The sequence below is a fragment of the Sclerotinia sclerotiorum genome, genomic scaffold (genome assembly GCF_000146945.2).
Source record: "Sclerotinia sclerotiorum 1980 UF-70 scaffold_6 genomic scaffold, whole genome shotgun sequence".
NCBI lineage: Eukaryota > Fungi > Ascomycota > Leotiomycetes > Helotiales > Sclerotiniaceae > Sclerotinia > Sclerotinia sclerotiorum.
The window spans coordinates 388,317-400,772 of record NW_001820830.1 but is presented as its reverse complement, the minus strand read 5'-3'; the positions used below and the strand labels follow the sequence as shown (position 1 = coordinate 400,772).

The following is a 12,456-nucleotide window of genomic DNA, read 5'->3' as shown; positions in this document are numbered from 1 at the left end:
ACAATATAAACTTGACCATTTCCTTCCGTCTTCCTTCTTCCCTTCCTTCACATCCTACATATCCCTAATGAAATTGATCCTCCGTAACACCCTTACCCATCGCACTCGTACTACTTACACCTCCAGTAACCATCTTCAATAACTCATCTGCGTAATTTGCTCCAGACCATTTCTGATGCTTCACCACATCAACTCCAAAGTCCATTTCAGGTTCCTGAACCAATTCCCCATAGGCTCTCATACCCATCGTACTATATTTCTCCGCAAATTGATGGGAGATAAGTGCAGTGGTGTGTAGACCTGCTAATGTAATAAATTGCCAACAGTATCCTAATTTAGATAGACGTTGAATATAAGTTTCTTGTTCTGAGCGTGGCATGGCGGCTTTCCAGTTGAAGGATGGAGAGAGGTTGTAGGCGAGTTTTAGTTCTGGGTAGACGGCGTGGACACCTGCAGCGAATTCAGCGGCTTGGTTGTAGTCTGGCAATTTGGATTCCATCCAGACTGCGTCAGTGTAGGGGGCGTAAGCGATGGCGCGGTTGATGGCACAGCCACATCCACCTTTTAATCTGTAGTATCCTTCTCTTGTACGTGGAGCATCCCAATCCCAATGAATCTCTACACCAGCGATTGATTTGGCGAGTGCTCTTGCTTCGGAATTACTCTTTCCCTTTACATCGTTTAAGAATTTGGAAATGAGATCGTCGGCTTGGGTGTTGCTAGGATTGGATTTTATGGCGGCGACGACGGCGTCGTTATAAAGTTTGAGATCGGCTTGTGCTGTCCATTCATCTTCGATGGCTTGGAGTTGAGCACCAGTTTTACCGGCTCGCTCACCAGCCAGCATTAGATCGTTGAGGGGTTTGAGATTAGCGTTTGTTGAGCCGAGAATATAGGGGTGGTCGCGCGGGTCGATGGTGGTTGTGATTAAGGTTGCAGCTTCGGCATCTGTACGAGCAATAGAGATAAGATCGGAGCCTATTTGAATGTGTTATTAGTACTCACTATCTCCATGAAATAGGGATAGATTTTGGCATACCCATAATATCAGCCTGAGCACGAATGGCAACCAAACGATTAATATGTTCACTGATAGGTACAAGGACCTTTCCAGCCATATGTCCACATTTCTTAGTACCAGGAGCTTGATCCTCAATATGAATACCCGCAGCTCCCTTCTCCACAAACAATTTTGTCAATTTCATAACGGCAGTAAGACCTCCATGACCGGTATCTCCATCTGCGATAATGGGACGGAGATAATCGACGTTTTGAAGCTTGGCACGATCGGCTTTCGAGGCGGTCATTACGCGCTCTTCTCGTTGTTTGCGGTCGTGGAAGAGTTGCGCCATGAAGAGATGGGCTACTTTGTTGGGAACTGTAGTCTTTGGGAGTGTTAGTAGGTTGAAGACAAAACATTAGGAAATGAAGTGAACTTACGTATGGGTAATCTGCGAGATCTGGACCAGGTTCATCGGAGGAAGATGCAGTAGATGATGATTGCCATCCAGAAACATAAACTGTATCGAGGAATTTTGCCATTTGAGTCAACATGGTAGGTTCCAAGCAACCATAAGTAAAAGAAGCATCTTTATTCTGTTTTCAAACGCATTAGGATCAATCTGCCAATTTGATACGAATATGAGGAATGCATACCTTGAATCTATCCTCCAAGATACCCCAAAGCTTTTTTGAAAGTGCATTGCTTGGGTATTCAATCTTTAAATTTCCCCTCTTTGCCACAATTTGCTCAGCAGTAAATGGTCTCTTGGTATATCTCCATCTCTCATCTTCCCACCATTTCTTAACAGCAGCAACTTCTTCCAAAAAGATCCTCTCTTCTTGCTCTGGATCCACCGAGGTACCAGCCATTTTGTTGATAGCAGCCATCTTGAGCGTAAATATGTAGGAGTGTAGAGTGTATAAAAGAACGAGAAATGAGTCTCTTTTGTGAGGTTTCCTTTCAAGCTCTAGAAGAGTGACGATGAGATAGAATGTATGAAGTACAGATTCCTATTTCTCTTCAGGAATGTAAAAAGCCAAACTAGTAGAGCTTCAATTAAGACTGTAAACAAATATAAAATCAATATCCCAAATGTAAAGAGGAAGAAGTCCAAGGTATATAGCTATATAGCTGTTTAATCATCCTCAGCAAAGCATCCATCCGGCCCAAGAAACCCGAGCTAGTTCCCTATATCGCAAGAGCTGACAAGACTCACAAGCGTCTTGTATCCTCGGACCATCGAGGTGATTTCCTTGAGCATCAGCGAAACATTTTGGTTGGTTGTTCGGGTCAAAGGGAGAGCATTAGGAATGTCATGATTGGATACATTTCCGGAAACTGGGGAAGCTGCTTACTGCCCATTTGCTTAGCATTGCCATATTAGTAAATAGAGTGTCTGGCTAAGCTTGGCTCTCCAAGATCTGAGACGTTTTAGTGTAACGATTGCGGCTAACTTTAATTATGACGAATGCGGAGATATGGATGAAGATTTGAGATTGAGGGTTTTTTTTTTTTTGTTTGGTTGCCAATTGTTGGTCGCGTGCTTCATAATTAGATAACATAGCATAGCATAACATACCATACCATACTACCATTACTTACTCACACCCTCCATAATCCCAATCTCTCATCGATATCATCAATACATCCATCCATCCATCCCTCAGACCGCTCCAAGCCCAAATGCCCAGCCGTAAGACGTTCTCTTGGAAAGTTACATCCCAATTACCTGTCACCTAGCACATGTTTTCATATGCGCACTAGACGTTATAATCCCCTACATATCTCTCATTTCTTACATTAGCATGTGAAGAAAGCTCCAAAATAGATAAAATGAAAACCTTCCCAGGCCAAACAAGGGTTAATGACTTCTCTACCGAGGGGCGCCCAGCAAAACGCGGAGGAGGGGATTAATTTTCTACAGGCGCTTATCTGATGCCTCGGCTTAGAAAACCGCTCAGATACCCACTCAGAGACCCTTTCATCCTTAAACCCGATCCGATACCCGCTGTTTTACTTCTCCGAAATATCAGAATCTTCCGGTCATGCTTTTGAATGTCCGATTTTAGGATGCGATTTCAGGAAGTGAAGGCATCCATGTACCTATTGGCTCAGATAAATATAATATGCGTCAAGAGTATATCCATATTGAATCACTGATGAGGTGCCATGTGTAAGAAAGTAGAAAAGCCAAGAACAGTCATGTCATTCAATTCATAGGTAGAGGATGCATAATGTTATCAGCAATTTTGCCGGTATATTAATTTCTGGCGAGACAGCCTAGACTGCTACTTTTCAACTGAATTCTATACATATCTTCATTAAAGTCTCCAATCCCCAAAGCGAACAACCACCGCAAATCGTCCCCAAACATCACTCATAAATACACTTTTGCAAGTCCAGCAAAAGGTTCTATCGGCTTTTGGGTCACCCCTATCATCCCACCACATCAAGATCGTTCAATCGTTAACATCAGAAATTTTTGGAATATCGTTAAGGTTTGCATGGGGTATAGAGCAAAAAATGCAAATGTCGTTAAAGCATCAAATGTTCTGTTATCCTCTATCTTCGTATACTTAAAGGTTCATGGCCTTATTGTATTGTTCCCAAGGAGTAAGTGCTCCTAGAGTTCGTCGCATATGTGCATTGATAATTTGGAGTCCGTAAACGTAACTGGCATTAACCCATCCGAATCTAACACCATTAGAACTTTGCAATCGGTCAAAACGTCTTGAATAACTTACCCTTCCTTGGCAACTCCCTTGAAATCCGACCCTTGGTTGCCATACTCCGCATCAACCTTGTGAGGATCGATAACTCTGGTCACGTCGTATTTTTCTACGACCACGCCGTTGAAATCGACAAATGCTGTTGTAATCATGAACAGCCATTTGTAGGCAAGCCGTTCAGCCTCTTCCTGGTAATTGTATCGTAGTAAGCCCGTCCAAGCTAGCATTTGCTGCGGAGCCCAGCCATATGGATAATCCCATTGACGGTTTGGCCGGTCTAATCCAACTGCACCACGAGACTCTTCGGTTCCGGAAAGTAACCCTCCAGCGGCTTCAAATTTAGGAAGTGCATTTTTAACCAGACTGGCAGCTTGCTGTGGCGAAGCAACGCCTGCCCACATAGCCCAAAAGGTGGTGGCAGTTTCATATGTACACTGCTCTTGCTTCAGGGTATTATAATCAAAGTACATGCCCTTCTTCTCATTCCAGAGGTATTTGTCGATGGCCAACTTGCGTCCTCTGGCCCTTCGATCCCACATTGACGACGTTTGCAGCTGACCGGGCTTCATGTCGCCCACGCAAAATTCGGCTGGAATTTCAAGCTTGTCGTTGAAAAAGGTACGAATGGTGTATGCAATATCTTTTTCATACTTATAAAGAAGAGAATTGAGATCAATTGTTGCAAGATCGGCGCAAACTCTTTCCAAACGGTAGGATGTGTCGTGTCCTGATTCACGTACTGCTCGGTCGTGCAAGAAGTAATCATCCAACTCTGGTTCCACGACTTTTCCATTATTGTAAGCTTCGACAAATTCTTTGAAAGTCATATTGTACTTCTTAGCGTAAGGCTCCAACAGATGCTCGAAATGCGATGCTTCAGTCTCTGGAGGTACACCCAGGCCTTCAGGGCGATATCTCGACAGGCCGGTGACAGGGTCATATCTTGGCTGGGCCGTCCAAACGCTATGGTACTCCTTAATCGCAGCCAAGATAGAAGTCTTCAAAAAGTCCAATGACCCTGGTTCATGCTTGATTTTGTCGAAAACCCGGAGTGCCATGTCTGTCAAGAAAGGTGGTTGAGAACGACATAAATAGTATGACCTGGTGGCATTGAGAATTTTTCCGTAATGCTCGATGCAAAAACAGAAATTTTGCACCATTGACTTTGCCAAATGGACCTTGTCATTGACGATCAATCCTAGTGATTCCATATAGCTATCCCACCCGTAAAGCTCGTTGAATCTACCACCTGGTACAACGAATGGCAATCCTTTGAGAGTTTTAGCACCAGTTGATGGATCCACAACTTCCTCCATGGCAACAGCTAAGAGACCGGGCTTAGAGTTCATATCACGAACAACTTCTGGAGTGATCTTCTCTGGTAACCAGCAAACATCCAGACGGACTTCGGGTCTATCATTGGCCACTTTGGTGTAGTATGCATGTTGTTCAGGTGCACCTCGAGGAATATAAATTCGTGGGCGAGGATCATCCGTCCAATCCTTAGGATCCCGGCCAGCAATTTCAATTACCGATCCATCGATTCTCCGAGTCAACCGGTCCCAGAATGAGCCTTGTATCAATCGTGCGAGCCGGTTGACGGGGTTCTCGTTGAGGCGAGATTCGTCCAAGATGATTTGCTCTCTGCCATTTTCTTTTGCCAAAGTCAATTCCTGCAAAAGGTTTGATAACATATAAGTCCCACGAATATCATATCTTTTGAATCCGTTCGAGGTGGCGGTTCCGAGAGGAAGTGTCTGTTTCAAAATGCGTCAGTTAGGAAACTGCAGGAACAAAATGCCTGGAAATTCCTCCTACCTTTGGTCCCAAATCTTCAATTGTAATCTGGTGATTGTCGTCTGTGTCTTCCTGCTTCCGAAGGGCTTCCAAAGTTGAGTCAACCTGTATTAAGAATTTACGTCCATAATCTCCGATATCATCTGCACAAAGGTATGTTAGTCGTAAGAAATTTGAATTTCGCAGGAGTAGAAACTAACCATGACTTCCTCTTCTCATCGGCTTCTTCAGACCCAGGATTGGTGTGGAGAGAGTGCTCTGATTCTGCGAGCAAAATCAGATGAGTGTATGATGGATGTTATTCAGATATGCCATGCTTACTGAAGAGTATGTACGGGTGCGGAATTGTTTGAATGATTTCTGATTTGTGTCATTGCTGTAGTATACATGTGCGGCAGCAAACGGATCAATTTCACTGGAAACGCTGGAAGTACGCTGTTTTGGCAATGGCGAGGTCATTCTATAGTTTGGAAGGTAGTTTGAAAGTGTTTGCAATATCTCCTGTCAAGATACCTAGCAGTGAGGTCGAAATGAGTTGTGAATGTCAGGATGGGAAGTGGGGGGAGAGGAGATAAGTCTTGACTTTTGAAAAAGAAATAAGAAGTAGAAAAGGTGAAGTTGAAATTGAATTTGTCAGAATTTAAAATTGAAATTGGAAATATTGTATTGTACTGGTATGTTCTCCACAGAAAAGACTGTAGACATGAATCAGTCCGTGTGTTGCGTGTTTGTTGTATGGTATGTTGTATGTTGTATGTGGTTGTATGTGGTTGTATGTTGTATGTGGTTGTATGTTGTATGTGGGATGTTGTTGGTATGTAGGAAGAAGTTTAAAACATCAGCAGAAGTGGTTTATTATACCGTCCGGATTGTCTGGCTTCTGGCTTGTGCTGTTAGCTGACTACTACAACTATCGTGGGTTTTGGTGGTTGCGGGTTGCTCTACTCCGTATCGTCTACCGCAACTCAAAGATAATCACAACATTCACAACATCCATCCCATCCTACCTACGATCCTGCAACCTTCATCAACCCAACCAAATTCCATGCTTTTGATTGAAACCTTCCTTTACCCAACCTTATGAGAAATTGACTGATGCTTTCTCTTTCCATTTGAATTTCTAACTTGGAATCATTGGCTGATGATTCTACTGATAAATTGCTTTATAATTTTATCTTATTCAACGCAGAACATATCTACTTGTAATGACTTTTTCAATACTCCCTTCCGTTACTTTTTTATTTTTTTTTATTTTTTTTGGATCTTCGATGTCATTCTTCACCGCCTCAAATCGTACCAAATTATAGACACCGCATGGAAACTATGGAAAATTATCATCCAAGATGCAAGAGTGACGCAGTGCGACGATACTTGTAACATTTCAGCCAATAATAGTATCCTGTGAGGAGAAATGGTGGGGACTGTGGCTGTCATTCATCCCACCATCATTATTTTCACTCTACTCTCACAGCCCCAGGTTTTTAAGGGTTCGCTCTTCGTGGGGGTTTCGGCCACCGGCATCGGTTTGACATCCGCTCCATATCTCGATACCAGGCACTTCTATGTAGTATGTACCTAAGTACCTATGCAACACGACATTGACATCTCAACCTCAACAAAGTACCTAGTAGAATACGACGTCAATAGGCCAGGATGAATTGCACTTGGAATATGCTGCTGGTTCACTGCTATGCGTTAGGATCTTTGGCCGATATTCATCCAATTTTAGACACTGCATATTTCAACTATAAGATCTCGCCAGCTCCCCGAACGCAAATGTATAAATCTTCAATCAAACTCTTGCCAAGACTCAAGAAAAGCCCTTGGTGCTACGAGCTATCGGCATATATCAATCATCCCGAATAAGTAACCGTTTTACGGAGTCTAGTCAGGCCTGAGGTTCTTCACTTGGTTGTATCTCACACGTCACATTACACATTGGACTGAAAGATGGGATGAGCTAACAAATCAGAACACGTACCGAATAATCCGGGCGTCATGTCGAGGGGAAACCATACCACCGACCCGATGTTACATCTCACATTGTCACTGCCATGTGCAAATACAGTGGTACAAATACTCGTACACCAAGAAAAGTTAACAAGCAGCCATGTCAGCTAACTAGAGTGTCTAGCTCACGTAAGTCTGACTATAACGACAATCATGTGTTGTTAGTGTTGAATTCTGTGCTTTGTATAGCTTTCCAAGCCATGCCAGCCTCTGAAAGTTATATATGGCTGTCGGTCTGTATGGCTCAAGGTAATATTTGAAATGCGTCTTGGTTCTCTGGAAGAACGCAGTCCTGTGCGTTTTGCATTTCCCAGAAACCAATATATTCGATAAACCCTTGGACGGAAAGCAGAGCACTGCTGTTTCCGTCTCCGCGACAAAATCGTTTCCAAATCATTCTTGCCACGAGTCCTGGATCCATCTTATCTTTCAAGTTACCATATTTCGAGGGGCTCTGAAAAGCCACTAGGAAGCCGTATCTTTTCAGACCGTGGCTATACTATGAATCACCATCTTTTGGATAGAAAATCGAGACAATCAATGAGTCCAATCTGATTCTGCTGTCGGTAGAAAGGGAATGAATAACTGTTAAAGTCTCAACATGGCCACATTGAATGCTAGGTTGCTTATGGCTACGGGATGTGGTGAGTCCTCTATCGCGCTCAATATAGAACTGAATGACTATTTTCATCAAGTAGTCTTTCCCAGTGCAAAAAAACGAGAGTCTCGATTTTGACAGTGGGAACTAAAGTTGCCTATTCGCTAGTTTTACTTGGCACTGGAGCGCTTAATTGGCAACTGTTGGATTGCTGTACCTTTGATCGACGACGAATCGGGTTAGGTTTAGATCATGGAAGTGTAACGAGGTGGGTAGGAGTGTTGTGTAATAGTGGCTTTTGGCTTCTGGAATTCCAAGACGACCCTGGGAAAACAAGATGAGACGACGTACTTTTGGAATTTATATCGATCTAGCCGCTAGTGTAGCGTGGACATGGGCAGAACTTGTAGTTCCACATTCATGTCCAACTTCTGGACCTTTGAGTGACAAGCAAGTCATGCTTGTCAGGTCAGCCTTCTGAGAAATAGCAGACGCATGATCCTTTGGACAGCAATCGGTCGCGAAGCTCGTCGAGAGCCGTTTTCATGCATCCAAGTAATAACTCTCTTTGGTATGTCTACCAAGAGTTATGAGAGACAACCACTCTTGTTGGTCGACCAGCCCAGCTTTCAAATCTTTTGTTGTTTTGTTTTTATAATAGCAGCGCGAAAAGCCTGCGAGGTTTCCATATTACTAGTAGTGGAAATAATCACTTAACCCCTTTTCGAGCTCATGGATGGTTGTTAAAGCGGACAGCGAATCCATGGCGTTGAAGCTCTCAGCGTAAAGTCGGACTATGGTCTGAACAGCTCACTCGCTAGCCACGATGACCATCTAACTTTTCTTAAACTTTTAAAACCTAGTTAGGGAATTTTCCTAATACAATGTTCGTCGATAATAATTTCGTCGTTGAAAAAGTTAAGCCTCTGATGATTTTACATCATTTATTTTTTTAGGTGGTTAGTTGCGCCGATTGCCGTTTCGAACACCACAGTATTGGTGCTTTTTGTATGGTGATCACCTTCCACACACCACTTCTGAATCACAAGTATCTCGATAATAGATAATCTTCAGCTTAACTTTCTCGATACAAAGATTTACGCACGGAACTACCAGTGATAGGTTAAAATTTTACCCTGTCGTTTCAAACCGTGCCACCTAAGAGGGAAATTTGAAGATCCTCAGACTCACTTCCCTTTGTCCCGCATCAAAGAGTCGGTTGCGTTAGTGTTTACACGCGCAGTGCACATACATATAAGGTGTCGTTGTTGTAACCCTTAAATTAGATGGCTGGCAATTTACGACGCTAAAACTTCAAATGTGCGCACAGGCGGAAATCTCAAGAGATTTCTCGAACCAGGTCTACGAAGGCTATGCGGCTTATGCCACGCACAATATTCCCGCAGATAAGATAACAGTTCACTCAGCCTTTGTCAGGGCCCAAGATGGATCGAGGCTTGATGATGGCTGCATTTTGTTGAGCGCCTTGGGACAACGACCTTAAGATAAAGCATTCGAAAGGGGAATAAGAGCCGCTCTCCAGGAATAGTTCATACCCTATCTGGATTCCATAGGTGAAGAACGAACCAACACCGTGGCAGGACCCACTTCAACTTTTTAACATTGATGCTAGCACACGGAGCTGATCTTCTCAGAAGTTTGCCGAGACACAAACGGAGAAAAACTTACCAGGGTCGGTGTATCAAGAGGGAGACACGCCGAGTGTGTCTAACTGCTGAGGACTCACTTCCATTATTTCATATATAGGAAATATAATTAAAATCTAATTCGACGGTGATTCAACTGTCGTATGTATCACCTCAGAGATCGAGATTCCCTCCACAACCTCCAAACCTTCTCTTTCAACGTTTGGAGCGCTGAGACAGGTTATTGGATAGCATCATTCCAGCCCCATAAACCGGATTTTCTTCCACAGACTTCGGGTGGAGGGGTCTAAAAATAAGACCCACCCGAAAGGAGCTCGGGCCCGACTAAGCTCTAGCTGCAAAACCTACGAGATTGACTCGCCCATGCACTCTGACTAAAAAGTATGCCGTCTCCATTTTCATGCTAGCAAAAGCATCATGAAAAAGCAAGCATTAGACGGACCTTGGAGAGGAAAAAAAACAATACGTCCACATCAAGCTGGGAATGTAACTTTCTCGTTTTCGTTCATTTATTCCTTTCAAGTTTCTAGTCGTACATGCATAGTTAATAAGTACTAAGTACCAAGTACTAAGTATTAGGTACGATAATTAGAAAATCCCATCATGATGCGCCGGCGGTCAACTTTGCTATGGTTTCGTTCCGCTCATTTAAAGATGCCCACCGAACAATGTCTTATTCTCTCCATCAATCAATCAATTGTTGAATGATGAAAGTTTGATCATCCCTATTCTTATCAGGATCTTCCATTACATTCAAACGGCTTTATGATAACATAACCTTTTGGAACGGTGTAAATACAATTCAGAAACACAAATAACCCTCAGACGGAAGATCACTTGCAATTTGCAAAGAAGTTGTTTTTCGAAATTTTGCGTCTTGATCTTAGATCGTGATGTTGGAAAAAACCATGTAATTGATGTGCAGATAATCAGGAAGCTTAATACACTAGGAGAATAAAGCTCGTTCTTTACTCGCTTCTAAGTTTGGTCAAAGCACGGATTCGGTTATGATGAGCAGGCAAAGAGAAGAATACGGAGCATGCCATGGATCCAATTTAGCAAATTTTGCTATCTACATAGCAAAAATATAGATCCTGAAATGCAACATCTCGATTCTCGATGTTGTTAGCTTGCGAGCGGTGTAAGTTCAGCTGATCTTTTTTGGGATGTGGCAAGAACTCCTTATCTTAACTTACTTGTTGTAGCATGCAGCAATCCCAGTATTGGTTCTCTGGAATATCCATCAACAACAACTAGAAGAAAATCATTATCTGCAAGTGCCCGCAAATGTCAATGTCTCATTGAATCATTGTACATTTCGCATCAATCCATTTTTTTCATGCATTACAGTGTCGGTGGTACTGACATGGGATTTTTCTCATTTTTACTTTTGAGCCGCCATGCAATTTCACGACCCTTCAATCCGGTTCCAAGGTGCTAACTACTGCAGCCATCCCGGGCCAAGTTCCTACTTTATATCGCTCGGTCGAACGACTAAGGTAGGTACGCGCGAAGTATAATTCGAGCTAATTATAAGTGAAGATTTACGAGCGGTATATGAGGAAGGTTGCAACATACACGATCACCATGTAACCACGACCATGAGTTGCTTCAAAAATTCCAATATAGGATCAACCCCTTGATATTTCGTGCTTACATGAAAGCTGTACAAGATACATATTTAAAACAAAAATCTGCAGTATCTTTTTTCTATATCCCTGGCAAATCTCCGGGGAGGCCGGTGAAAATCATTCCTTGTGGATCTTCCGAGTGACGCTAAAACCCCTGAACTGCCAGGAAAGCGTGCGTCTTGTTTAGCCTGAAGACTTATCTGCAAATGGGAATGGTTTTTCGTCTATTTATGAAGTGCTATTCCAAATTAGCTTGAACTGCTACATGAATTTCAATAGATCATTACCGGATTGGACCTACTCGCTTTTGTTTACCTCAACAGCATTGTTCGATTGTCAGAGCTGTGTCGGGAACGCACAGCATCAACAATACTTTCGTCTGAACCTTTTCCGAACTTGGGAAAGTACCCAGCCAGCGCCGAACTGCATTTGCTTAGTTTGGCCTTGGCGTTTGATATCTTTCTGCCATGTTGGCCTAAGAGCCACGAGTGTTTGGAGGGGTGGTTCGCTGCCATAGCTTATCCGAGCTTTTGGTCGTATTCGATCCACCTCCTTGATATGGCAGCGGCAAGCTAGATACATGGCCTTGTTTGTTACTCGCTCAGGCCTGGTCGAGCCACAAATTTGGCGGTTCGCGGTCGCTGAAAGCTCCAGAATCTGCAACTTGGGTAGGTCTTTTCTCAGCTCCTCGTTTTCCTCCGAACTATTGCAGGCTCAATGAATGGGTTTGTTCTTTGAGTTATCCCTAGCTTCAATAGCGTTTTTGGCAATGTTCAGAGGCGCTAGTGCAAATGGCTTTTTCTTCTCATAATCTACTTTGTACATATTGCCCTTCACCCCGCTGAGCGCGAAGTGTTTTATCAAGACCTTTTCTTCTTCACCGACAGCAAAGCCCTCATTCATTTTGGCTTGCTGATCATAGTAATCAGTCACTTTTGTTTGAAATATTTACTGCATATATTTTTTCCATTCTTTTATTAGTGTTTTATAATTAATCATATATACTGATTGTTACGTTTGC

General features: G+C 43.0%; 6 protein-coding genes across 6 annotated transcripts; 2 read left to right on the top strand and 4 right to left on the bottom strand.

Moving 5' to 3' along the window:
- Positions 1-64: 64 nt before the first annotated feature.
- On the bottom strand, positions 65-1,890 carry SS1G_04975 (isocitrate lyase; the record flags this gene model as incomplete). The annotated part of the gene is made up of 4 exons (XM_001593498.1): positions 65-978; positions 1,040-1,385; positions 1,441-1,596; positions 1,657-1,890. 4 exons carry the CDS (start codon positions 1,888-1,890, stop codon positions 65-67), a joined length of 1,650 nt encoding a protein of 549 aa, XP_001593548.1.
- A 1,689-nt stretch (positions 1,891-3,579) lies between these two features.
- On the bottom strand, positions 3,580-5,988 carry SS1G_04974 (neutral trehalase; the record flags this gene model as incomplete). Its single annotated transcript, XM_001593497.1, has 5 exons — positions 3,580-3,697; positions 3,748-5,489; positions 5,551-5,672; positions 5,730-5,793; positions 5,851-5,988. 5 exons carry the CDS (start codon positions 5,986-5,988, stop codon positions 3,580-3,582), a joined length of 2,184 nt encoding a protein of 727 aa, XP_001593547.1.
- Positions 5,989-6,940: 952 nt separating this feature from the next.
- On the top strand, positions 6,941-7,395 carry SS1G_04973 (predicted protein; the record flags this gene model as incomplete). The annotated part of the gene is made up of 2 exons (XM_001593496.1): positions 6,941-7,096; positions 7,177-7,395. 2 exons carry the CDS (start codon positions 6,941-6,943, stop codon positions 7,393-7,395), a joined length of 375 nt encoding a protein of 124 aa, XP_001593546.1.
- A 388-nt stretch (positions 7,396-7,783) lies between these two features.
- SS1G_04972 (predicted protein) lies at positions 7,784-7,960 on the bottom strand (the record flags this gene model as incomplete). Its single annotated transcript, XM_001593495.1, has 1 exon — positions 7,784-7,960. One exon carries the CDS (start codon positions 7,958-7,960, stop codon positions 7,784-7,786), a length of 177 nt encoding a protein of 58 aa, XP_001593545.1.
- A 514-nt stretch (positions 7,961-8,474) lies between these two features.
- SS1G_04971 (predicted protein) lies at positions 8,475-8,618 on the top strand (the record flags this gene model as incomplete). Its single annotated transcript, XM_001593494.1, has 1 exon — positions 8,475-8,618. One exon carries the CDS (start codon positions 8,475-8,477, stop codon positions 8,616-8,618), a length of 144 nt encoding a protein of 47 aa, XP_001593544.1.
- A 2,174-nt stretch (positions 8,619-10,792) lies between these two features.
- On the bottom strand, positions 10,793-12,338 carry SS1G_04970 (predicted protein; the record flags this gene model as incomplete). The annotated part of the gene is made up of 5 exons (XM_001593493.1): positions 10,793-10,876; positions 11,001-11,057; positions 11,383-11,413; positions 11,809-12,092; positions 12,252-12,338. The coding sequence occupies 5 exons, from the start codon at positions 12,336-12,338 to the stop codon at positions 10,793-10,795; spliced, it is 543 nt and encodes a 180-aa protein (XP_001593543.1).
- Between the last annotated feature and the right edge of the window lie 118 nt (positions 12,339-12,456).